This window comes from Trichoderma breve, chromosome 2, assembly GCF_028502605.1.
Source record: "Trichoderma breve strain T069 chromosome 2, whole genome shotgun sequence".
Classification (NCBI taxonomy): Eukaryota; Fungi; Ascomycota; class Sordariomycetes; order Hypocreales; family Hypocreaceae; genus Trichoderma; species Trichoderma breve.
In genome coordinates, this window is record NC_079233.1 from 655,208 (window position 1) to 681,028 (window position 25,821).

General features: G+C 50.3%; 9 protein-coding genes across 9 annotated transcripts; 7 read left to right on the plus strand and 2 right to left on the minus strand.

The window, feature by feature from the left end:
- Positions 1–274: 274 nt before the first annotated feature.
- On the plus strand, positions 275–2,145 carry T069G_02472 (tannase and feruloyl esterase domain-containing protein; the record flags this gene model as incomplete). The annotated part of the gene is made up of 5 exons (XM_056169682.1): positions 275–596; positions 684–1,090; positions 1,174–1,768; positions 1,839–1,882; positions 1,963–2,145. The coding sequence occupies 5 exons, from the start codon at positions 275–277 to the stop codon at positions 2,143–2,145; spliced, it is 1,551 nt and encodes a 516-aa protein (XP_056030574.1).
- Positions 2,146–3,692: 1,547 nt separating this feature from the next.
- On the plus strand, positions 3,693–4,109 carry T069G_02473 (uncharacterized protein; the record flags this gene model as incomplete). The annotated part of the gene is made up of 1 exon (XM_056169683.1): positions 3,693–4,109. One exon carries the CDS (start codon positions 3,693–3,695, stop codon positions 4,107–4,109), a length of 417 nt encoding a protein of 138 aa, XP_056030575.1.
- A 2,453-nt stretch (positions 4,110–6,562) lies between these two features.
- On the plus strand, positions 6,563–9,074 carry T069G_02474 (OPT oligopeptide transporter protein domain-containing protein; the record flags this gene model as incomplete). The annotated part of the gene is made up of 3 exons (XM_056169684.1): positions 6,563–7,712; positions 7,782–8,245; positions 8,301–9,074. 3 exons carry the CDS (start codon positions 6,563–6,565, stop codon positions 9,072–9,074), a joined length of 2,388 nt encoding a protein of 795 aa, XP_056030576.1.
- Positions 9,075–9,497: 423 nt separating this feature from the next.
- On the plus strand, positions 9,498–11,386 carry T069G_02475 (UEV domain-containing protein; the record flags this gene model as incomplete). The annotated part of the gene is made up of 5 exons (XM_056169685.1): positions 9,498–9,548; positions 9,664–9,751; positions 9,820–10,058; positions 10,115–10,465; positions 10,559–11,386. 5 exons carry the CDS (start codon positions 9,498–9,500, stop codon positions 11,384–11,386), a joined length of 1,557 nt encoding a protein of 518 aa, XP_056030577.1.
- A 926-nt stretch (positions 11,387–12,312) lies between these two features.
- Positions 12,313–16,219, plus strand: T069G_02476 (RNA polymerase rpb2, domain 6 domain-containing protein; the record flags this gene model as incomplete). The annotated part of the gene is made up of 5 exons (XM_056169686.1): positions 12,313–13,174; positions 13,223–14,190; positions 14,260–14,706; positions 14,765–15,993; positions 16,057–16,219. The coding sequence occupies 5 exons, from the start codon at positions 12,313–12,315 to the stop codon at positions 16,217–16,219; spliced, it is 3,669 nt and encodes a 1,222-aa protein (XP_056030578.1).
- A 354-nt stretch (positions 16,220–16,573) lies between these two features.
- On the minus strand, positions 16,574–16,923 carry T069G_02477 (PET assembly of cytochrome c oxidase, mitochondrial domain-containing protein; the record flags this gene model as incomplete). Its single annotated transcript, XM_056169687.1, has 2 exons — positions 16,574–16,738; positions 16,828–16,923. 2 exons carry the CDS (start codon positions 16,921–16,923, stop codon positions 16,574–16,576), a joined length of 261 nt encoding a protein of 86 aa, XP_056030579.1.
- Positions 16,924–17,507: 584 nt separating this feature from the next.
- Positions 17,508–18,203, plus strand: T069G_02478 (vacuolar (H+)-ATPase G subunit domain-containing protein; the record flags this gene model as incomplete). The annotated part of the gene is made up of 6 exons (XM_056169688.1): positions 17,508–17,510; positions 17,571–17,609; positions 17,704–17,737; positions 17,805–17,813; positions 17,887–17,987; positions 18,051–18,203. 6 exons carry the CDS (start codon positions 17,508–17,510, stop codon positions 18,201–18,203), a joined length of 339 nt encoding a protein of 112 aa, XP_056030580.1.
- Positions 18,204–18,468: 265 nt separating this feature from the next.
- On the minus strand, positions 18,469–20,353 carry T069G_02479 (catenin-beta-like, arm-motif containing nuclear domain-containing protein; the record flags this gene model as incomplete). The annotated part of the gene is made up of 3 exons (XM_056169689.1): positions 18,469–20,129; positions 20,199–20,250; positions 20,327–20,353. 3 exons carry the CDS (start codon positions 20,351–20,353, stop codon positions 18,469–18,471), a joined length of 1,740 nt encoding a protein of 579 aa, XP_056030581.1.
- A 1,091-nt stretch (positions 20,354–21,444) lies between these two features.
- T069G_02480 (MIT (microtubule interacting and transport) domain-containing protein) lies at positions 21,445–25,440 on the plus strand (the record flags this gene model as incomplete). The annotated part of the gene is made up of 3 exons (XM_056169690.1): positions 21,445–22,626; positions 22,689–25,191; positions 25,253–25,440. 3 exons carry the CDS (start codon positions 21,445–21,447, stop codon positions 25,438–25,440), a joined length of 3,873 nt encoding a protein of 1,290 aa, XP_056030582.1.
- Positions 25,441–25,821: the final 381 nt, after the last annotated feature.

Below are 25,821 nucleotides of genomic sequence, written 5' to 3' on the forward strand. Positions count from 1 at the left end.
AAAGTTTTCGTCTTGTATAAAGCTTGCGCCTGTCACTCCAGTAGTTAATCAAGAAAGGAAAAGGACCCTTTAAAGATCCAGAACGCAGCTTGTATTCTAGTGTCGGACCAGGAGATCGGCTTCGGCCGGGTCCGCCGATGGAACATCTTTTTGATCCATGTTGCAACGACAAGTTATAAGAGGCAACCACCATCGATATTTATCTTGTTCAATTCTTCATTAATGCTGCGTATTATCTTTCTTTAGCTTAAAATTACACTGCATACGTATTGATATGAAGCATACTTTCTTTGGCAGTATCCTGCCCCTGTTGCCTATGGCCTTGGGGTCATCTCAACTCTCATTTGAGCAATTCTGCACAAGCGGATTAGAAGGATATGCCAAAACAGCTAACCATGGGCAATTTACCATTACTAATGTAACTTATATTCCAACGGGGGCAATTTCGCTTTCAAATCTCTCGCCGACCAATTTGACAAACACGGCTGCATTCTGCCGAGTCTTTGCGTCTGTTCCGTATCCAAAGGACAACCACGTCAGTTTTGAGGTTTGGCTACCTGACAAGGTGAATTATAACAACCGCTTCCTATCTGTCGGTAAGGAACTGTCGCCCCCCCTTGGAGCAGATTGCTCATTCCAAATCTTCCATACGGCATGATGTGTCTGATGTATCTTTTGCTTAGGAAATGGTGGCTTTTCAAGCATCATCGACGAGATCTCTCTCACCAATGCAGTTAATTCCGGCTATGCTTGTGCAGGAGGCAACACTGGACATCTAGATAGCGACAACAATGGAGGCAGCGGAGCCCCGGGCGTTTATCTGCCGTTTTTGCACGACAAAGAGCAGGTCGAAGCTTGGATTCACAACTCCATCGCCATGTTCACTTCCGCAGCCAAGGAGATTGTGGAGAAAGTATATGGATGTGCACCAAAATATTCCTACTATCAAGGATGTTCGACAGGAGGAGCTCAAGGCTTTGCTCTTGCCCAGTTTCATCCTACTCTATTTGATGGTATAGTCGCTGGATCTCCGGGGAACTGGTATTCACATCTTGCCTTGTCATTTCTATGGAATAGCGTTGATAATACGGTGCGTCATCTTATTTTAAAAAAGGGATATATCTCGATTGTGCTAGAAGCTGACTATACTTCTCTCTTCGTCGAATCAAACAGAGCACGTCCTACTTACCCCAAGAATCTCTGGATTTAATCACACAGCATGTCTTAGATAAATGCGACACTTTGGATGGCGTCAAAGATGGCGTCATTGAGAACCCACTGATTTGCGATTATGATATCTCGAATCTTGAGTGTCAAAATTCTCACAGTTCCAACTGTCTTACAAAGCAGCAAATTGCCCAAGTCAAGAAAATCTACCAAGGCCCGAAGAATTCGCATACAGGTGCCAGCTTATATCCGGGCTTTTCTGTAGGCAGCGAAAAAGCATGGATACAGCAGGAGAGTGTTCTCGCAGACGCTTTCGCAATTCCCATCCTCCAGAACAGGGTTTTTGACAACTTGTCATATGATGCGACAACTTTTGATTGGAATCATGATATTAAGGCCCTAGATGAGACCGTTGGCATTCTTATTGATGAGGTCACCCCGAATCTCTCAGCGTTTAAAGCCCACGGCGCTAAGATGGTGGTGACCCAGGCTTGGGCAGACCCTTATAATGCCGCACTTTGGCCAATACAGCATCGTGAACAACTCCAACAGGCCATGTCTGGGAATATTGATGATTGGTTTGGGCTATTCATGGTTCCTGGTGAGTACATGATCTTGTTTGAACGGTGTTGGATCACCTGCTGGGCATATATACTCATCAAATTTCTCAGGGGGCGGACACTGCGGCTCTAACCCAGCCTATCCTCAAGTACCGGTCAGTTTTAACCCCAACAGACCGAATCTCGAAACCCCCTTTTTGGATCGAACAAATACTAAATGATTGGCATGGCGTAGGGAACCTGGCATTCGCTCGACACCCTTGTTAGCTGGGTAGAGCACGGTCAGAAACCGACTCAGATGCTGAGCACTCAGCCTGCTGACGGAACTAATAGAACAAGGAAGCTGTGTAGGTGGCCAATGGTAGCACATTACAAAGGTGGCAACCCAGATGACTGGACATCATATTCTTGCCAGTGAGTGCTTTGAAAGCAGCGAAGTTGGAGACTCGATTCGAGAAGCAGCCATTGGGCCATGATCTATATATCCTTTGGCAATTGATTATGAATGTACTTTGTAAATACTATGTGTAACGGTTTACTATGATATTGAGTCAACGGGGTAAAGTATCAAGTCAATAATCTCCATTATAGCAGTTATTGTAGTGGAGCGCGCATACCCATCCAATGCTGAAGAACTCTGCCATATTGTGATGAAATGAGGAGGGGGCAAGGCAGCAACGCGTGAAGCTTAGGTGGCACAGCCTTTACAATCGATGCATCCTAAACAATCGGTGTGGAGTATCCTTGGGCCAATCGAATCAAGTTCCTCACGAGCAGCATCCTTTCTACGTCTCAACTCGTCTAGGCAACGAGAATGATAAAAACGCCATCGTTAGCTCAAAAAAAGTAATTCTAGAATTCATGCAAACGGGAAGACAGACAAATTTAATTTGCTTTAAGATATTTAATCACCTCGCTTAGTGTGTACGCAGGCGGACGATAGCCACGATGTGCCAAACACGAGACAGAAGTATATCGATCTATCATCAGCTGATACCTAATAGCACATTTAGACAGAAAGGTGGTATAGACTTCAATCTACCAATAAATAAATCTTCACGCATATCATTCCATGTGCCGTGTAATTGTCATTGTTGGGTACTATCTTGCTGATACTGGCACCGGTTCTGGTATACAAGCAAAATTATTACCGAGGACCTTGCAATCAACCACTCAATAATAATCAACTCACTGATCACCATATGTATCCTTCAGTCGATTACCCCAACGTGCTATCTATTATGCTGCATAGCTTATCATAAAACTCTTTGCCTTAAAACATAACAGGACGCACTCGCCGATAGGCGCATTCAAGATTCAGATAATCCGTACACGGCCACCGCCCTGAGTATTCCAAGTTATCCAGAAAATACTTAATTATATCACTGGCTTCCTAAACCGATCTGGTTGAACTTTCCCATCATGTGCCGATAGCAACTGTGCGACGCCACAAGAGAAACCGCAAAGTAACATTACGATGTAATCATAACTGCAAAGTAAGATTGCGATAGAATCATTACCATTACTTGAAAAATCTGCACTCGGCGTATAAAGACTTTGCACATTAGGAATACGTATAAATATGGCAGTCCTCTTGCTTCGGTGTAGGTTCCCAGTCGTTTCCTCTTCAAACCCAACCAGCCCTCCTGAATAATGGTTTTGCAACGCGCAAAACCCGTCGACCTAAAATTTGCAACACTGGGAAATCCAGCGACGACCTAGGTATCAACAGCGATACTTGAAGGCTCCCGATCGTTTCTCTCCAAACCCAACCAGCCATCTAGCACACGGGGTTTCTACTTGCGCGAAAGGTGTCGACCAGAAATTTACGACACCGAATGTCAAGGGCAATACGCTCTCAGACTAGTCGAAACACACCGAACAAACACTCTATCCTCAAAGGAAGTGGAATCTGGACACATAATACATCAAGATTAGTCGAATCATCACGCAACTCCTATCGACATGCCTTTTATTCACGATGAAGGGTATGATTGGCCTTACGATGTGTATGATTCGTCTGACGACGACTATTATGAGTCCACCATGGAAGTGATCCCTCAGGAAGATCCATTTGATCGGAACCGGCGGCTGATTAATATCGATTTGGGACCTGCGGTATCAGCAGCGGCGGAAGCGGGGCGCGAGATTAGAATTATCGTGGAGGAACCTGTGGAGGGCGACGAGTCTGTTGCTGTACCATGGGAACTTCTTGACGGCTGGTTTTACAGCGTGGGAAATTCCTATGTTATATCTCTCGTTGTTGAGGATAAGCCGGATTTCGACCCTGATGCGGTATACCTGTATTACTTCTACAACACAGGACGCAGCTTCTCTTTTCTCTTCACCATTGATCCTTTGCTCATCAGACTTCTGGATTAAGGCGGAACATATTGCATATAGCTGTCATTCTCGCTCTTGCTGATGAGCTTGACTGCTTGACACATATATGTACTATGGCTGAATGGCTATGTACCAACCGGGTGCGATGGAGGGGATTGGGTAGAAGTTGAGCACAGGGAAATTCTGTTCTGATTTATTTTTCATATTGCTATTGGAGGATGTGTTTTTGTGGGATATAATAACAAGGCACGGAAACTCTATTAATATTCGAATTTGATATATTCTTAACCTTAAGCCTGATTACACAACGTTTACGTGAAAGGTGGCAGCTTGGTTCATAGTATCCTAAGACAAACAGTTGATTCGGGAATCTCACCTTCACAAATGTACTTCCTTGAAGAATCATTCTCATTCACTGCTGACTACGACTAAGCAGAGATTTTACTTAAAAACTCACCGAATTAACCTACGATAGCATTCGGTGTAGTGAGGCCGCCCCGTCGGCCTTTCCTGCATGTGCCTAGCTCAGGCATGGCACCAAGACATCGGGTCGTGCATATGCATTTTCTCCAGCCAGATCTATCGTAGCACTAGTGATGGGTCGGCGTGCGGGTAGAGGGAGCGAGCGTTCAGCTAATGCTGGTGCAGCATGATGTATCCTATCTGTAAATTTACGGCGAGGCTATCCGACGATTTCATATGACTTTAGCAGCGAAACAGGCATATCCGAGGAGCTGTAGAGTAGCCAATAACAGGCCACTCAAACAGAAGAATGATATGATTCCGAATGCAATTACTAATAATATCGAATCCTGAATTTTACAGATGGAGCATCCGCCAATGTCCACACTGGTAGGATGACACGGCACAGACATCACATGTATTGGTAATACGGAATGGGTCTGTCCCGCATTGAAGTTCGAAAGGATAAAAAGAAAACGGTAATTATACCCGATGTTAGGCGAACTGTCTGACATGATCGAAAGGCGTACCGGTATGTGATGAGAAAGACAAGAGAGAGAGAAAAAAGTTCCTTGTAGTAATAGTTCGGTGATGAGGACTCTAAACCGAGTCTGCTCCCCACCAGACCCGACGTTGAAGCTCCATCCATGGATGGAGTCGAGTTGTAAGTGAGTCTCTTTGTTATGCTCTGACAACTTACAGCAAGTTTTATATATAAAGAGCTGAAACAACTTACATGTTTTGACAGCCCTCGTCGTACCGAATTGATTGACACCAAACACGCAAAACTGCTTTACTTTAGCCACTCATCTAGAAACAAAAATTCGAAACTTCTTCATCATCTTCGTCAAACAAAATTTTAAGCATCTCAATAACGATAGCTAGAGTCTCGGGTCCATTCCCACGTGGGTTTGCCCCCTTCAAGCTTAGCTCGCAATGACACCATCACCCTTGTTCCTGTCGTCTTTTTTTCTGCCGACGCTTAATGTCAAAATTTCCCCGAGCAAGCTTCACCAAAACGGAACATTGAAAGCCTCGTTGCGGCTTACTTGGGCCATGACGCATCGGCAAACCATTTCATTGGCGCTCTGCGGAGGAAAAGACGGTTCGGGGATGCAAAAGATCCTTGGCCTTTGCTCTTTTCGGCCGAATGGCGGCGGCCGGCAGAGGATTGAAATAGGTGAGACAGTAAGCTTGAATTCTCCCTGGATAAATATTCGGGTAGATACTCTTTGAGAGAGAAAATGCCATGTAAAAGAGATTCAAGAGATATCAAGAGACATAGTCAATGATAGGAGAAGTAGGACATGTAAGTAAAGAATTGGAGAATACACCTAGAGATCCAGAACAAGAGTCCTTTCCGAGCATAACCACCACCAAATGTCTCATTTATTATTGTCCACTTTTTACGCCCAGCCGGCAGTGGTTGAACTTTTCAAGATGTGGCACTCGATGGCAATCCCGCTTTTAGGCCGAGTGTCAACGCCCCACCGTGTCTTAGCAGTAATACGAGTAGCCCTAGTTTTTACATCAGAACGAAGAGCTTGAACCACGGATTATCATGCAATTGCTGTGTATTCCTCCGTACTGGTACCCGCGGATGGATCACCTCACACATATGATCGAGCACATGTCTGTACTGTATCGCCAATAGCATCGTGCTGATCCCCTGCCATTGCGTGCTGCCCCGGCCCTCCACTTCTCGGATATCTTGTGCCGCAAAACTTGGCCGCAGATTGCCACTGTCACTTCTTGATGCTACATTGAGTTGCTATGTACTTACGGAATAGACTGAGACAAAGAGAAGCTACGAAGTACTGGTTGGGCCCCGCGATGTGGCGGAGATGGATGGGAAGTTTCTTTTACGTAGCATTTCTCCATTCCTCGAGTTGTGTTAAATAGCCCCTTGCCTGCTCTCGACTTTATTTTATTTTTTATTTTGATAGACATTCTCCTCAAGTGCAGATCTTTTCTGTATTCCGTAGGGCCTCTTCTTGTAGAGCTTCGGCTGGTTGCCAAGGCTTTTCACAATGGCATCTGCTCAGCTGGAAAAGAGAGATGAACTGGTCTCTGCCGGGCCCATCATCACCGAAGAGGCCCTGAACCGAAAGGAACAGGCCGAAATCATCGGTGTTGATGAAAAGGGTGGCGCCAATCTCGATGTCGAATCGAAAGAGGACCTCACTGCCGGCAAGACTTTGTACACCCTCACCAATGAGAACGGCGAGGAGGAGGTTGTCGATGAAGATGATCCCAGAATCAAGGACATTCCTCCTTATGTGAGGCGCATCGTCAGCTTCACCAACGATCCTACCGAACCGACTCTGACCTTTCGATACTTCCTCCTTACTATTCTTTTCGTCGCCCCGGGTGCTTTCTTGTCACAGATGGCCCACTACCGAACAACATATGCCCCCTACTCCGTCTTCTTCGTCCAGATTGCCTCCAACTATGTTGGTGTATGGCTTGCCAAGGTCCTCCCAGCCTGGTGGGTTGGCATCCCCGGTACCAAATGGGGATTCAACATGAACCCAGGCCCCTTCAGCACCAAAGAGCACGTCCTGGTCACCATTTCTGCAGCATCTGGAGCCACTTACAACCTAGGTTACACCCCCATCTCCATGTCCGAACTCTACTTCAACCAGCCCGTCAACGGCGCCGTGGCCACTTTCTTCATGTTGGCCATCACCTGGACCGGCTACTCATACGCAGCCCTGGCTCGCCAGTTCTTAATCTACGACCCTCAGTACCCCTGGTTCCAGTCTCTCTGCCAGACTGCCCTCTTCGAGACCCAGAAGAAGCAGCGTGAGAACCCAAGCCGTGCCTCTCGCAAGCAGATGATTGTCTTCTTCGCTGTCATGGGCGGTGTCATCCTGTGGCAATTCTTGCCGGAGTTCGTGTTCCCCTTTTTGGGCTCTCTGGCGTTCCTCTGCTGGGTTGCGCCGCATAACAAGACGGCCAACTTTGTTGGTGCTGGCTTCGGTGGTATGGGATTCTTGAACTTGTCGTTTGACTGGTCTAGTATCTCGACCAACGGAAGTCTGTTCTTGACTCCTTGGTGGACTCAGGTTGTCCTCTTTGCTGCCTTTGTGGTCAACTGTTGGATCCTGATTCCTGCTGCCAAGTTTGGTAACCTTGGAAAGTGGCACCACCAGTTGATGTCTAACCGTGTCTTCTTGGGTATGTACTTATAACTATTGAGCCTTTGACACTCTCGGTTTGTCTCTTGAAACTAACTCACATCTATAGAAAACGGAACAAGCTATCCTTTGACCGATCTCCTGACTGCAGACGCCAAGCTGAACGAGACTGCGTATGAACAATACGGCGAGCTGTTTGTCGGCACTCAAAGTCTGTGGAGCATGTTCTTCGATTACGCCTCATACTCTTCGGCCCTCGTCTGGATGCTGCTCTTCGGCTGGCCCCAGATCAAGGAGAGCTTCAGGAAACTCAAGGAGCGTTCGACCAAGAAGGACTCTGGCAAGATTACGGAGCAATACAAGGATCAGATCAACATCCTGCAGCGACCCTATGATGAGATTCCATTCTGGTGGTTTGCCGTCCTGTTTTTGGTCTCGTTTGTCATGCTCATCGCCATGGTTGGCAAGAACTTGCTGTTCATTCCCGTGTGGACCTACTTTGTGGCCATTGCGACGGGAGCTCTTGTTGTCGTGCCGCTGGGCTGGCTGTATGCTTTGTCCAACTTTCAACTGGTAAGAATATCCCTGTCAACCTGAATGTCAATGTTCATACTAACGACTCTATTAGCCTATTGGGACAACAAATGAACTCTTATACGGTGTCATGGTAAACGCCGTATCTGGATTCAAGAACCCCTGCGGTGCTTCCACTTATGGTGCCATCGCCGGAGACGCCTGGTATCGTGCGCAGCTCAACCTTCAGGACATGAAGATTGGTCACTACATGCATGTTCCTCCCAAGGCCGTCTTCTTCTCTCAAGTCTTTGGTTCAGCCATCGGCATCCCAATTGACTATGCCGTCATTCGATGGGTCATCGACACCAAAAGAGACTATCTTTCTGGCGCCAAAGAAGATCCTACTCACCAGTGGACTGGTCAGTCTCTGGCCTCGTCTCTCACTTCTGGCGTCCAGTATGTGCTTGTTGGTCCCAGCCGTCTCTTCAAGCAGGATATTTATAAGCCTGTTCCTTATGGCTTCTTGGTTGGTGCCGTGTGCCCCATCATCATCTTCTTCCTGCATAAGATGTTCCCGCGAGCCAAGTTCCAGCTGTGGAACACCACCATCTTCTTCTCAGCCATGTCCATCTTTTATGGCAACATCAGCACGGGCTACACATCGAGCTTCATTGGAGGCTTCGTGGTCATGTTCCTTGCGTACCGATACCGCTATGACCTGTGGGCACGCTGGAACTATATTTTGGCAGCAGCTTTTGATGCGGGTTTCAACTTCAACATGCTGCTCATCTTCTTGTGCTTTGGCGCGGGCAAGATTATTGAGATGCCCAACTGGTGGGGAAACAATGCGGAGAGCAGCGAGCGCTGCTTTGCGCTGGATGACTGATTTATGTATTGATGAGCTGATGTAAAATATGATACCTTTTGTTTTTAAAATTCGATTGAGATGAAGAGAGGGCTGTATGAGGAGAGTCTTACGCCTCCAAGCGGGGAAAAACTGATATAGATGTGAATACACACGACCTAATGGATTGATGCCACATTGAGAAGTTTGTAATGTACAAATGCTTGCTGTGATGATGGTGATCTATTGAAGTTTAAGTGGAAGGCAAATGTACAGCCTCCAGTAAATTGATCCCGAATCCCGCTGCCTACAGGGCTTTGGGTCCCCCACAAGGCGCTGGAGCTGCCCTGTGGAGTCCGCGTGCCATCCAAGCTTGGAGCTCCAAAGTCGTCATCCGTGGATCCAGTGACTGTAGCTCCAACCTCCAGCCTCTTGTCCATCTCATGCCTCTCCAGCATCGCCACGATGCCTGTCCAACAGCATGTGCTCAACTGGCTCTACAGCGTCCTGACAAGTGTACGTGTCTCTATGCTATATCATTAATTAATTCCCTCCATTTCTTCACACAAGACTCTCCCGATATTGCGCCGCGTCAAGCATCACAAACACCCCGCATCTAACCTTCTAACAGGAATATCACGATGTGAACCGCACCTACAACGACGTCGCCACCGTTCTCGCACGATACCCAACCCTTGCTCCACGAACCGATGTGCACAGTACGATTGCGCTCCTCCAATTGCCTCTACGTCTCTTCGCGCCCCGAAACTGACAATCCAACTTACAGCCTTCCCCAATGGCGCCAGCGCCCTCCTGGTGCATTTGACCGGCACGATCCCGGTCCTCTTCCGAGGCACCACGTACAGGTTTCCAGTTTCAATATGGGTGCCACATGCGTATCCGCGAGAGGCACCGCTGGTGTATGTGACGCCGACGGAGACAATGATGGTTCGTCCAGGCCAGCATGTCGATCCCCAGGGCCAGGTCTATCACCCATATCTAGCTGGCTGGGTCGACTTTTGGGATGTAGGTCACATGCCCATATAATTCACCGAGACATATCTGACTTTTGGTACACATAGAAATCAAGCTTGAACGACTTTCTTTCCGTCTTGAGCGACGTCTTCGCAAAAGAGCCGCCAGTTATCTCGCGCCAGCAGCCCCGAGCAACAACCCAGAGCCCGCCTCCCGCCCAAGAGCCACCCCCGATCACGCCTCATCCTCCAGAAAGGCCTCCTGCCTCGACGTCTTCGCCTGCTCAACCGTATCCCAACCAAGCAGAATCTCGTCCACCACCCCCGCCCCCGAAACCTCACCAAGAAACCCCGCGTCAGGAAGCCCCTCGCCAGGAAGCTCCTCATCAGGATGTTCGCTCACCCCCGCCAATTCCACCTCACCCCCATCTCTCTTCTCCCACTCCTCCTAGCTCTGGAGTACCATCCAGATATGAATCAGCCCCTCCTCTGCCGCCTCAACCTCAAACATCTAGACCGCCATATCAAAATCACGCTCAGACTCTACCTCAGTATTCCAATGCTCAAGGGCCTGTCCCCCCTCAGTCTCCTCCTCATGGTCACCCGCAACCTTTGCCACAGTTCCAACCGTTAGGAGCAACCCCTGGATACAAAGGTCAATCCAGCACACAGAGTCAACTACCGCCACAAGCACAATGGCAGCCACCACAGCAGCAGCAGGCATGGGACAGATATCCCCCTCCACAGCACCAGCAGCAACAACAACCCCCTCAGCCTCAGCCTCAACCTCCTTATCAGAAATCGCCACCACCTCCGAACCTTCTTGATGACGGTTTGAGTTTGGAAATTAAGCCACAAACGATTGAAGCTCCCCCTATCCCCCCGAACCCCGAAAAGGATGCTCTTCTCAGGCAGCTCGCCCAGACACTGGCCTCTATCCGGCAACGCAGCCGACAACAGAATGAGTCTAGTATGGCCGGATTAGAGGCACAGCAGGGTGCGATGCTGTCTGCCATGTCCGCCATACAAGCTGAGATGGGCCAGCTTACACAGTTCACCAGTATCATCACTTCCAATACGAACATTCTTCATGATGCTCTGCGCAAAGCAGATGCTGTTATTGAAGGATCGAGGAACCACGTGGTCCCAGATATCGATGAGCTATTAGTAGCCCCGACAGTAGTATCGAACCAACTGTACAGGGTAGTGGCAGAAGAAAGAGCACTGGGCGACGCCATATTCATGCTTGGTCGTGCGGTTGAGAGAGGTCGCATTTCCCCCGCTGCGTTTGCGAAGATGACGCGATCTCTAGCGAGAGAATGGTATCTGAAGAAAGCTCTAGCACGCAAAATTGCGCAGGGAATGGGGCTCATGGTATGATAGTGCTGTGATAGGAACATGCCCCAAGCTGGATAACGGCAGTATAGTTGAAACATGTTTGGTATATTGTTGGCTAGGTAGGACATGGAAAGATGCTGGTCATAGTAGTATAAAGAACAAATATAGCCGCAAGAGCGAACTTAATAAACCACTGCCTGTACTCGGCTCTTATAAGTTCTTTAAACGAGCTGAATACCAGCCAGACATGCTATGCGGCTCATTCTTTAATATGGCTTTTCGTATCTAGGGTTGGACTGAACTAAGAGCATCCATCTCTGTACAACCAGGTCAAGGATCATTAGCCCATACGAACAAACTACACAAAATAATCTGATACAAGTGCAATCACAAGTACTAAAAGCTACCATATGCCCTATCTTCACTACATGTCTATATGCATTGAGCTACCTTTTCTCATCTACCAGGTATTCTACATCAATGGCTGCTTGCTGCGAGTTAATCCTGCTTATGTAACCGCATTGTGATTACAAAGTCTCCATTGTTTTACCGGGGCGCTAGTCCTAGTCGGCACTGGCCCCAAGGCTTCACTAAGCACGTCGCGCGCCGCAGCATCTGGCGGGATCCCTTTTGCCTTGAAAGATTCATCACGACGAAAAAAAGTTGCTGCCTTCCGCCATCAACCTTCATCGTGCGCAACCGCCAGTCCCGCAAGAGCTCTTTGTGTGTGAGGGAGACTCTTTTTGCCGGGATTGCTCGCGGATGCTCGTTTGGTGACAGGCATTAGGATCGCTGCCGATTCGTCTGAGCTTCCTGGATCGAGCGGTCCCTCCGCGGCGTGAGGACGAGGCTGCATTCACGACAGCTGCCCTGAGTTGAGCTGGGACATTGGCCCAGGGGAGGATCTGGATAGACCGAATTTTACTTATTACCAATCTTAATTCCATCTCATACCTATTACCGCCACCATGGCCGACTACGAGGACGACTACGACTACGAGAACTACGGAGACGAGGATGAAGGCATCACTCCCGAGGATTGCTGGACCGTCATCTCCTCCTTCTTCGAAACCAAGGGTCTTGTATCGCAGCAGACAGACTCCTTTGACGAATTCACGCAGACGACCATCCAGGATCTCGTAAACGAATACTCCACCATCACACTCGACCAGCCAAACCCTCCCTCGCCACCCGGCCGAACAATAGCCCTTCGTCGATATGAGATCAAGTTTGGAAGCGTCATGGTGTCACGTCCCACCATCAGTGAGACGGACGGAACCGTGACTTCTCTGCTCCCTTACGAGTGCCGAGACCGCAACTTGACGTACGCCAGTCCCCTCTACATCAAGATTACTAAAAAGGTGTCGGCTGCTGTTGAGAGGGAGGTTCCCCTGCACGAAATGGACGATGCCCAGCAGGAAGAATACGCAAGAACCGGCGAACACCCTACAAAGCTTGAGTGGGAAGAGGAGGAGAACGGCGAGGATGACAACATCGGCAAGTCTGATGACTGGAAGGACATGGTCTTCGTTGGCAAGCTGCCCATCATGGTCAAATCCAAGATTTGTCATCTGAGCCGTGAACAGGATGATAGCCTGTTCCTTGTCAACGAATGTCCCTACGATCAGGGTGGCTACTTTGTTATCAACGGCAGTGAAAAGGTTCTCATCGCCCAAGAGAGATCTGCCGCCAACATTGTCCAAGTCTTCAAGAAGGCCCAGCCCAGTGCCTATACCTATACGGCTGAAATCCGAAGTGCGTTGGAAAAGGGATCACGGCTCATCTCCAGCATGATGCTCAAGCTGTATGGCAAGGGAGACTCTGCTCGTGGTGGCTTTGGCCAGACTATCCACACCACTCTACCCTTTGTCAAGTCAGATCTTCCCGTCGCCATTGTCTTCCGTGCCCTGGGTGTCGTTTCTGATGAAGATATCCTCAACCACATTTGCTACGACCGCAACGACAGCCAGATGCTGGAGATGCTTCGACCTTGTATTGAGGAGGCCTTCTGTGTCCAGGACCGAGAGGTTGCTCTCGATTTCATCGGAAAGCGTGGAAACCGAGACCAAGCTGGTCTCGGACGTGAGAAGCGTGTCCGCGTGGCCAAGGATATCCTTCAGAAGGAGACTCTTCCCCACATTTCGCAGACAGAGGGAAGTGAGACCAGAAAGGCATTCTTCCTGGGATACATGGTGCACAAGCTGTTGCAGTGTGCGCTCGGAAGAAGAGAGCCCGACGATCGTGACCACTTTGGAAAGAAGCGTCTGGATCTGGCGGGTCCCCTGCTGGCCAAGCTGTTCCGTGGTATCATGCGAAGGATGAACACTGAGTTGGCCAACTACCTGAGACGATGCGTTGAGGGCAACCGACACTTCAACCTTGCTGTTGGTATCAAGCCCGGCACGCTTTCAAACGGATTGAAGTATTCGCTTGCCACTGGCAACTGGGGTGATCAGAAGAAGGCCATGAGCTCAACTGCAGGTGTGTCCCAGGTGCTTAACCGATACACGTTTGCTTCGACCCTGTCACATTTGCGTCGTACCAACACTCCCATCGGAAGAGATGGTAAGCTGGCAAAGCCTCGACAGCTTCACAACACGCATTGGGGTTTGGTCTGCCCAGCCGAGACACCCGAAGGACAGGCCTGTGGTCTGGTCAAGAACCTGTCTTTGATGTGTTACGTCAGTGTCGGTTCTCCCTCCGAGCCTCTGATTGAGTTCATGATCAACAGAGGTATGGAAGTCGTCGAAGAGTATGAGCCTCTGCGGTATCCTCATGCTACAAAGATTTTTGTGAACGGTGTCTGGGTTGGAGTTCACCAAGACCCTAAGCACTTGGTGAACCAGGTTCTAGATACTCGTCGCAAGTCCTATCTGCAATACGAAGTCTCTCTCGTGAGAGAAATTCGAGACCAGGAATTCAAAATCTTTTCCGACGCAGGCCGTGTCATGCGACCAGTCTTTACCGTTCAGCAGGAAGATGACCCAGAAACGGGCATCAACAAGGGTCACCTGGTATTGACCAAGGAGCTCGTCAATAGATTGGCCAAGGAGCAGGCTGAGCCTCCGGAAGATCCCAGCATGAAGATCGGATGGGAGGGATTAATCAGGGCTGGTGCGGTTGAATATCTCGACGCCGAGGAAGAGGAGACGTCCATGATCTGCATGACGCCAGAGGATCTCGAGTTGTATCGTCTTCAGAAGGCCGGTATTAACACTGAGGAAGACATGGGAGATGACCCGAACAAGCGACTAAAGACCAAGACCAACCCGACAACTCACATGTACACCCATTGCGAGATTCACCCAAGTATGATCTTAGGCATCTGTGCTAGTATCATTCCTTTCCCCGATCACAACCAGGTATGTTGCCCGCATTTCCAGTCTTATTAATGAAGAAAAATACTAATGGTGTGCATAGTCCCCCCGTAACACTTACCAATCTGCCATGGGTAAGCAAGCTATGGGTTTCTTCCTCACGAACTATTCCCGGCGCATGGACACCATGGCCAACATCCTTTACTACCCCCAGAAGCCGCTGGGTACTACTCGATCCATGGAGTTTTTGAAATTCCGAGAGTTGCCGGCTGGACAGAACGCCATTGTAGCCATTGCCTGTTACTCTGGTTACAACCAGGAAGATTCCGTCATTATGAACCAGAGTAGTATTGACAGAGGACTTTTCCGAAGTCTCTTCTTCCGATCATACTCGGATCAGGAGAAGAAGGTTGGATTGAACTACACCGAAGTGTTTGAGAAGCCCTTCCACCAAAACACTCTTCGCATGAAGCACGGTACATACGACAAGCTGGATGAAGACGGTATCGTTGCTCCCGGTGTCCGAGTGTCTGGTGAAGACATCATTATTGGCAAGACGGCGCCGATTGACGCTGAGACACAAGATCTCGGTACTAGGACGACTATGCACCAGAGGCGAGATATCTCAACTCCACTGCGTAGCACCGAGAACGGTATCGTTGACTCCGTCATTGTGACAGTAAACGCGGACAATGTCAAGTATGTCAAGGTCCGTGTCCGAACGACCAAGATTCCCCAGATTGGAGACAAGTTCGCCTCTCGTCACGGTCAAAAGGGCACTATTGGTGTTACTTACCGACAAGAGGACATGCCCTTCACAAGAGAAGGTGTCACTCCAGACATCATCATCAACCCCCACGCCATTCCGTCCCGTATGACAATCGCTCACTTGATTGAGTGTCTCCTAAGTAAGGTCTCTACGCTGGAAGGTATGGAGGGTGATGCCACCCCCTTTACGGACGTCACGGTCGACTCGGTCTCAGAGCTGTTGCGAAAGCACGGCTACCAGTCACGAGGCTTTGAGATTATGTACAATGGCCATACAGGTCGCAAGCTGAGAGCCCAGGTGTTCTTCGGACCGACATACTACCAGCGACTCCGTCACATGGTGGATGACAAGATCCACGCTCGTGCCCGTGGTCCCGTGCAGATCATGACAAGACAGCCTGTGGAGGGTCGTGCCAGAGACGGTGGTCTCCGATTCGGAGAAATGGAACGTGATTGTATGATTGCTCACGGTGCCGCGTCGTTCCTCAAGGAGCGATTGTTCGAGGTGTCAGACGCCTTCCGAGTTCACATTTGCGAGATTTGTGGACTCATGACGCCTATTGCGTACGTATCCTCTTTTCTTTTTATTGTCTGTCTAATTGCAATGATGCTAACTCATGTCACTAGCAACCTTTCTAAGCAATCGTTCGAGTGTCGACCTTGTAAGAACAAGACCAAGATTGCGCAGATTCACATCCCTTATGCTGCCAAGCTCCTGTTCCAGGAACTCCAGTCGATGAACATTGCGGCTCGCATGTTCACAAACCGGTCTGGCGCGTCCATCAGGTAAAACTTGGAGAGCATTGGCTTATACAAGCCACACCTTACTATTGCCGCGAGATTCACAAAAGATTGATTTGGGAACCTCGATATTTTTTGCTTTCTGCTTTGTTTCTTGGAGAACGGAAGATGGTGGAAATTGCTCTATGACAAAAATGGATACGGGACGTCTCGCTCCCATTGCTGCGCCAGCGAGGTAAATGCTGAGCGGAGAGTATGATTGTACATGTAGAAAAAAATAATACAATGAAGAAAGTTAAAAAGAAAAAGAAAAGAGACGTCTATCTATCGTTGGACCTGCTCATATCGTGTCATGCGTAGGTACTTAGTGATTGCAAGGTGTGATTTGTCTGCTCTGCTGCTGTTACCTCGAACCGGCAGAAGCTTTGTTTAACGGTTCTAATGAGCTGTGAACGCTCTGCTCGCGCTTGTACTCCTCCTCCAGGGCCTTCTGCATGTCAAAGTCCAGTTGACGTTCTCTTTTGATACGCTGCTGCTCAATGTCACGGACAACGCCGGCATGCATCGCCTTTTGTAATTGCGTTAGCAGGGTAGGTTTCAAGAGGGTTAGGTAGTGGCGAAAAGAGAGAGAGAGGATGGTAGAGGTAGAAGGCATACGGTTTGTTCAGCTTTTTGCTGAAAGTGTACGAATACAATTACGCCGGCGGCGAAGAGGGATGTGGCGGCGAGGGAGAATTTCGATGCGGAAGACATGATGATTTATATGAGAGGTAGGTTGTTGAGTTTTCGTAAGTATTTGTTGCTTTTTGGGATAGATTGGCAATGGGAAGAGATTATCTTGAAGGATTGATGGTAATTTGCCGAATATACCACAGGAATAGCTGGTGGATGAGTGGGTGGTTTGTATGAGCGTGGGTGGTTGATATTATACGGATATAGCATGAGGATGAGAGTGAAGATTTCAGAGCTGTGTCGTGAGTGGTCAGATTGTTCCATTTGGCTAGAGGCAATGTACCCCCAGTGGCATGCACTAACATCCCAACCCCAAAGTATTGGCGTTTTACTGTTAGTCCAGCTGCGAAAAGCTACTTTAGGAGCACACTTCTAACGCCGAGCCACGCCGAGCTGTGACGACAGCGGGCATTACCTAAGATCGATGCCTCTATCCTCTTGCATCGGAGCTGCACCAACCTACTGTACAGTCAACCACCTTTAACTTGCGACATACCACCTCTGCGCCTGTTCCCAAAACACCTCGACTGAATTGCATCCACCCTTTTCTTCTGTTCCTCTTCTTTCTAATTTGAGCGAGTCCTTTCAATCTACATCTAGCAATCATGGTGAGTGCGCAAGCGTTGCGTGAGGGAGCATTTAGCTTCGGAGTAGCTGACTTGGTACAGTCTGCACAGAACTCGGCCGGTATCCAGACTCTCCTCGATGTACGTTTGACGAACGATCCGAAATGAAACTGCGCGCCTATCTCGATGGGGGTTTACGTTGATTCGTGGGTGCTGATTTGTGTTTTCTGGGTAGGCTGAGAGGGAGGCATCCAAGATTGTACAGAGGGGTATGTTGGACACTGCTTGCTTTTGCCGCAACAAAGGAACTACCTGCTAACGATCGCGTGTACACAGCTCGAGAATGTGAGTAATCCCGCACCGACACAAATCCTATACGAACAATGCCGGAAACTGACGGTTCCTCGAACGCCCGCAGTCCGTACCAAGCGCGTCAAGGAGGCTCGTGACGAGGCCAAGAAGGAAATCGCCGACTACAAAGCCAACAAGGAGGACGAGTTCAAGAAGTTCGAGGCCGAGGTATGACAAGAAAAACCCCACACAGCTTCTTTCAACGTCCCCCCGCTAACACATCGATTGTAGCACAGCAAGGGCAACGAGGCCGCTGAGCAGGAGGCGAACAAGGAGGCCGAGAAGCAGATCGAGGTGATCAAGGAGGCGGGCAAGAAGAACCAGGACGCCGTGGTTAAGCATCTCCTGGACGCCGTGTTCGAGGTGAAGCCCGTGGCTGCGTGAAGACTGAGTCGAGAATACCGATAGATTGGCGAAGAAGGGGGAGTGTATACTGAGATGGATGGACGCAATTGACATTCGATACAAGCGATTGGAGGAGGGGTTTGCTGGAATATATCATATGATACTTTGTCGAGATCGTTCACTCGGTCGGGCTTGCACATTAATTTATACTTGAAAACATTTGAAAAAAGACTACATTTTGCTCATTATTACTTGTACGTTTTCCCTTCTGTTTGCTGGCTGACGCAACTCAACCCTCGATTCATTAGTTGAGGAAATCTATCAGAGTGCTCAGCATCTCGCCCATATCCTTGCTATCTTCTTCGGTGGTATCCAACTCGTTCAATTGCTCCTTGAGCGTCTTCTGGATCGACTTAAAGGTATCATCTGTCTCTGCCAACAGCCGCTTAATCTTCTGATTCGCGCCGCCATCCTCCGCAATGAGCCACGCCAAAATGACATCAACTAGCTGGAGGTTGAACAAGCCGGCGTCCATTTTCTTGGAGAGCAGCTGTATCTCGCGGTCCTCCTCCGCATCTCTAGAACGCGCTGATTCTTGCCGATGCTCTTCTTCAGCGGCTTTTATGCGCGTGGTATAATCTCTGTGTAGTTTTACTAATTTCGCAGTCTTTTCATACTCCTTCTCAACGAACTTTGCCAGCAAGCGTATTCGCTCGGGAGAATCGGCAGGCAGGAAGCGCAGCATGGAAGAGAATATAGAGAGCAAGGGCCCAATGAGACGCTGATCGTGGCTCTTGTTAAACATGGTAAACGTCGTTTTCAGGCCGCCCGCCTCGACAATCCGCTGGCATATTTCGGCGCTGGTGGTGCCACCTGTCGCGTGGTCTAGTAGGCGTAATGAGGGGTGCTTTGCCACTTTGCTCTCTTTGATTAAGATAAGACAGAGCTCAGTTCCTTCGGCCTCGAGGAATTTGACTCTCCCTGCGGGCGTATCGACGAGACACGTCAAGCTCTCAAATAAATTCTCTACAAATTCCTCTTCTGGGCCGCCCTTTTCTGGGTCGCGTCGGCGGTATGGAGCCACAAGCTGCAGCATGATGTCAATAATGTCTAAGCTGACGAGCTTCTCCCGGTTTTCGGGAGCTGCCTGTGAGAGAATGGCCAGCACCTCGGCGGCATATTGCTTGTTCTGAGTTACGGATGATTCGGTGCGCTGAATGCGCTGCAACAGCCACTTTAGCAGGGCTTCCTCCTCGCACATTCGGGTCGCGACGGCCTTCTGAGAGCTGAGGTTCTCTAATACACTGAGAGAATGATATACGCCATTGCGATCCGACTCGTCGTCTTCGTTAAAGCGTGACAGGTTGGAGACTAGCAGACTCAAGAGGTCACTGTCTATCAACGCGCCGACCAAGGTGTCCCATTGCTCAGTCTCCGTCACGACATCGTCATCCGTGAGCTCCCCGATGATCTCAATCGCATCAATGGCAATGTCCGAGTTCTCGTGCGTCAGCAGACTGACTAAGCTTCCCGCGGTTCCCAGCTTCACAAACTCGCCATACAGCTCGGAGGATTCGGCCAAGAGCGAGAGGTTCTTAATTTCGGCGTCGAGGTCGGCCTCGCTGTCGATGAATTTGTGCGGCTGGTCCTCGAACCGGGAGCGCAGCTCCGAGTTCTTGGTGATGAGCTTTTCGAGGTTGAGAGCCGTCCTTCTGAGCCAGGCGCTGTCAATCTTGTCCAAATCACCGCCCGCGTCGGCCTTGTCGACGAAATCGAGGATTTCTGATTCTTGCTTGGTGATACCGCCGCCAAAGAAGCGGCCCTCTTCGTCGTCGCCTACGTCGTCTTCTGGTGGCAACTCGGGTCCGAAATCGTCGTCATCGGCGGGATTCTCTGCATCATCTTCGACTTGGGCATGGCGATTGGTGGTTCTGTCGGTCAACTTGGTCGCTTTGTAGATTTCGTCTGATTGAAGAAATCACGGCTTGTTAGCATTGACTTGAGAGCTAGCTTACAGGTTTCATGTCAACTTACTGGGGTCACGAATTGGCTGGTCGAGTTTCCGCTTGCCGAGGGAGCCAGATGCCTGGATAAGCAATCAGAATGCCTGTTTAATTGGTCCTTTGGGAGTACCCAGCGATTCCAGCAATCTTGTTTCATACCTTGAAAAGATCATCAACGTTCGCCATTCTGTTTTAAGCAACGTCGTTTCGTGTTTTTGTCTAACAGCCAAAAGTCAAGCTCACACTCGGCATAGCTCAGCTTGCTGCTTTTATCGTAGCCCTTGTCCTTCAATTACGGCAATTCTAGCAAACGATAAGCTTCTATGGGGGATTCCTCCTATAAGCGGGGCATTGCGACGTTAACGGGGTGCTAAGCCGAAACAAAGATGGCGCAGGCCCTGTTCAAACAGGTCGAGTGCATTGACCAATTGGGGAGCGGAAGAGCCTGGCATTTCCTACTTGGTACGAACAAGTACTAGTAACCACCCCAGCGGCCAGGGGTCGAAAAAGGGGACGAGACGTGATGGGTTAGGGGTCGGTTTTAAGGGCTCCATGTAGCGGCACTGGCCTGTCGTGATTGATTGCGAACCGGCCATCCACCATCCAGGGGGTTTTGGTTTTCCAGACCTGGCAGCGGCGGGCCTGACAGCGGTAATACCACTAGCCGGGGAGCACAATCAAACGTTAGGTGCTGTACAGTAGCACGATACGGTACAGTTCAGTTTTGTACGAGGACGGTACAGGTACGGGCACGGTAACACCGCAGTTTGCAGGCCGCGGGTACCTCCGTTGGGCGGTGAGAGCGCAACTGCAACTCCAAAGTGGTCAGTGGGCGGTTCGCTGAGCACCGCACCGTACCGGGGCCCTGATCATCGCCAGGTACCGGTACTTGCGCCTATGCACTGAGCTGCCTTGCCGCAACTCATCCCCACGATCCACAGCACAGGGAACCTCCAAATCCCCGATTTTCTTCGTCCCCGGAGCGACTTCTGGATAGGACAAAGCGGTCGTGGGAGTAGATCTGCGAGCCTCTCCTTCTCTGGCATCCTCCCGAGAGATCTGGCGATATACGATATACTAGTACTGATCAGCCTCGCCTCGCCGTGGACAAAGAGCGTTTCAACTCTGCCTGTGGTCATGGCCGTCTGCCAAACACGCGCGATAACCACATTGATCTCCATATCCAAGCCCGACCCACGTTGTACGAGTAAGATTGGCCGGAAGAGGCGACTATTGGCTGAGACGGGAGCCCGCACCAGTCCAGCAACTCGCAGAGCATGCAGCAATCGCACTCCTTTGGCTCCTTTGGCGACAGCATCATCACCGGCCTGGTAGACGCACCCAGCCGAGCAAATCTCTCTTCTAGACCACCGTCGTCGCCGCCGCCGCCGCCACCACTGCCGCCAATATCAATATCGCATAATCCTAATCTTACGAGCAACCCGCCATCGCGAGACCCTCCAGCTCCAGGCCTTGACAGCGTCACGCCAGTCCCACGCTCCGTCTTCTCGTCCGTCCGCCTGCCGCGAAGCTCGTCGCTGATCCATCCGTCGCACGTGTCGCAGTCGCCCACTCGTGCCACTCATACTGCTACTACCACTGCCGCTACCACTCATACTACCGCCGCTACTCATACGCTTCCTCCTGCTAGTATTGGCAACAATAGCGGCAATCCACTCCATCAGGCGCATCGCGACACCGTGCACCCCCCCGTTAGCCTCAAGCGGCCCTCAACTCCGTCGTCGCATCCCAGCAGGGGCACCACCACCGGAGCATCGCCGCAGCAAGGCTCCCGTTCCCGAAACCGCTGGTCAACTTCGTCCGTTTCGTCTTCTTCGAGTCGCACGTCCCCTTATGCCTCTCACCAGGCCTCTGGCTCTCATTCGCACTACCATTCCAACTCCAACTCGTCATATACCCGTCGCGCCAGTATCGAGGCTGTAGTGGGTGCTTCTCACGGTTCGTCCGCTCTTGCTGCCGCTCAGGCGCCGCACAACCTGCACCGAACCGATCGGAACCACTTCGCCTCGTCTGATCGCAGCGCAACTCCCACGCGAGCGTATCCAATGAGGTCGGAGTCGAGCATGTCCATGAGGCATTACGAGAGCAGCCACCTACGCTCCATGTCGCCCAATCCCTACGCAAATCCTGCTGTCACGACACAATCTACCGCCAGAATGCCCCACGAGCAAAACCACGATCCTTACGCCCCTCGGGGCCACTCGAGGGACCATTCGGGCAAAAGCAGCAGAGACATGGGCAAGCCCCGCGCTCAGAAAAATCCTTCTCAAAAGGCAATGCTTTCTCGAGCGCTGCAAAAGGCCAACACGGCAGTGCAGCTCGACAATGCCCAAAATTTCGAAGGCGCTCGAGAAGCCTACTCTGAGGCATGTGACTTATTGCAGCAGGTGCTTGACCGAACGTCAGGGGATGAGGACAAGAGGAAGCTTGAAGCCATTGTAAGTGTCAAATCACAAGGAACAAGAATTCACGCCCTCTTTAGCTAACATTGAATGCACAGCGCCAAACATACACCAGCCGTATCGATGAACTGGATCAGATGGGCCCGTGGCAGGACGAGACTGTCAAGGCTCTGCCTGCTAGACCAGAGAGTGAAGACTACAGCGCGTCCATATACATGCACCAGGACTACGAGATGATGGAAGAGGCCCCCAGGATCGAGACGGCACGAATTGTTAGCTACATTGGGGGAGACAGTTCGCCCATTTCAGGAGGAGCACCGCCACACCAATGGCAGCAAACCACGGGTTACGCAACAATGGATAGACTGCAGCCTTCTCAGCCCGGACTGTTGCAATCATCGTTTTCTCGGGCGCCCAGGCGGCTACGCTCTACTGAAGATCTTCGCGCACAGCACCAAGAGGGCCAATATGCGCCGCCCCCTCTATCGCCTCGCTCGAAATCGCCAGTCAAGACGAACAATGACGACATGTTTGCGGAGCTACCACCACACGAACCCTATCAGTATCAGCAGCACACTCAGCATCACGGCCATCAGCGACAACCTAGCGATACCGTCCTATCTCCGTATGACCAGGAAGTTGTAGATGGAGTCCAGAGTTCATGGCTGGATCCAATCGATGAGTCGGGAGCATCAACAGCATCATCTGTGCACTCACGCACCTCGTCGCTTGGCTACCGTCGACGCCACATCAGGGCTGCCAGTGGAAACACCGAGGCTGAGTTTGACACGGCTCTGGATGCTGCCATCGAAGCTGCCTACGACGACGGTTTCGAGCCCATGGGCCCCGTAGACTATGAACCCATAGACACCCACGAAGACGCCATGGCAAGCGTGCTACAAAAGGTGGAAAAGGCACGTGAAAGAGTGAGACAGACCGAGCAGGAAGCCTATGATGAGCTGGCGAATCTCCGACAAGCACAGCAGCAGAACCTCCAGCAGTTGCAGGAGGAGGACAAATATACTGCCGACGGGTTCTACGAGGATGATTCATCTGAAGAAGAAGAGAGGCTGCTGGATGAGATTACGCGCGACTTTGCAATCGAGGACTTTACAATGGAACAGCCGTATGGTACAACAGTGTCGGCAAAACAGCAGGAAGCGTGGAACGAGGACGAGACACAAGCGGACTTCATCTCAGGGGTCCGGTCCTTCTCTGCCTTGTCACAGAGACCACCTATTCCTAACACTACCAATGCCATACAGCCATCACCACCAGCAGTGCCGCCTCCAACATCGGCTTTGCCAAATTTACCGCCCCCGACTTCGGCATTGCCAGACTTACCACCAGCAGGCTCGGGTTCTCCATCAGGTGGAGTGCGGAATCGTCGACTCTCTGGACAGAATCCAAAGCAGCTCAAGATTGAGACCTCAAATCTAGGACAACCCCCAAGCAGGTCGATTTATGACGATGACGAAATATCCCCAAGCACTCAGGAGCCGCCTGCAGAGGTGCTGGCCCGAACAGACAGCGCTCAACCCGTCAGGCCGCCGATACCAGAAGGCTTTGCATCTGACTCAAAGATTCCTGCATCGCCAACCGCCAAGAGAAGGCTGCTAGAAGGAGAAGAAGCGCCTAGCGCCTCACCTTCCATCCACAGACTGCGGAAGAACTTTTCGTCGTCCAGTTTGAGAAGCATGAAGAGCAGAAACATGTCAGTGTCGCATCTTGACGACAGCTCCGACGTGTCTCCTGGCACTCCCAATCCTTATGGCAAGGCGCCTGCTGTGCCTGCACTGCCGACACCTCTCATCACGTCTTTCAAAGAAAACATGGAGATGGGAGCCGGTGGTGCAGGATTGCATCTATTTGACGACAATTTCCACGTAGCAGCCACTCCCGGCCCTCAAAGCCCCATTGTTTCCGTGGACGTCCCCTTGCCTCTGGAATCCTGTCCAAACGACTTCATGCTGCGCCCTTTTTGGCTGATGCGATGCCTCTACCAAACACTTGTGCACCCCAAGGGAGGATACGTCAGCACAAAGCTGTTTGTGCCGCGAGATGTTTGGCGGGTTAAGGGAGTCAAGATTAAGAATGTGGAAGACAAGATTGCAAACTGCGACTTTTTGACTGCGGCTCTCCTAAAGCTGGCCAAAGTTGACACTTTTGATGCAGACGCCGTGTTGGAAGAAATGCAAGCCCTCGAGGGCGTTTTAGAGCAGGTACAGTCGACTCTAGCACGAAAGCTAGGGAGCGAAGTAGGCGTCCAAGGCTCCGGCCTTTTATTCAAAGATGCCTCTCTCGCGGATGGAGATAATGGGTCAAATGTGCCACGATCAGGCAGCGTGTCTGGTAAAGCCTCTGCATTCTCATGGCGAAGGCTTCGACCAAAGACATCGGGTGTTGGGTTGGGAGGATCATACAGCAACCGGAATGCCAGTGCTGAAGTCAAGGAGGTGACAACACTGGCGTCTATTCCCATGACACCGAAACCGGCAAGTCGACCGGCCAAGCGAGATGTAAGCCAAGCTCAGTTCATCGGCCCTAATGCTAGCTATATGGGCTCGCTTGCGCGCTTGTTTGACGCTGCCCAGGCAGTTGGTAAGTGATATAGAGATAACCTATCTGGTATAGTTACAACGAACTAATGGAGATGGTGTAGATCAAATCGCGAGGCAAGTTGACGACCCCGGTCTACGACATGCGGACAAGACCCAAGTCGGGTTGGAGCTTTGCACACGACACGCAGCCGAGTTTTTCGGCTTCTACATCTGCCGGTTTGTGCTGGCTGACCTCGGTCTTTTACTGGATAAATTCATCAAGAGAGGAAGCGAATGGGTTCTGGCCTAAAGAGGAGAGGGGTTGCGAGAGAGAGTTGCTGTCTGTGTTTTATACAATATGATACCTAATGATTAAGAGACGGAAATAATTCACCGCTGAAACTTGGAATAATGTTCATAATGACGGAACGATTAGAAACAGAAACAGCAACGGCACGTTTATATGGGATATTCGGCAAAGTGGCAGATGAATGTCATGTTTGAGAATCTTGATACAAAGAAGAAGAGCAGGCGACTGTTTTTGATGGTTCAGTCATTGACGATATAACCATTCTATGTATATATATTACTACATTTGCAGCGTTTTGTTGCGAAAGAGCGAGATAGAACGCACGTATACCTGAGCGAAGAAAAAGAAGCGATCATAAAGGATAGCTTCATTACAGCCATA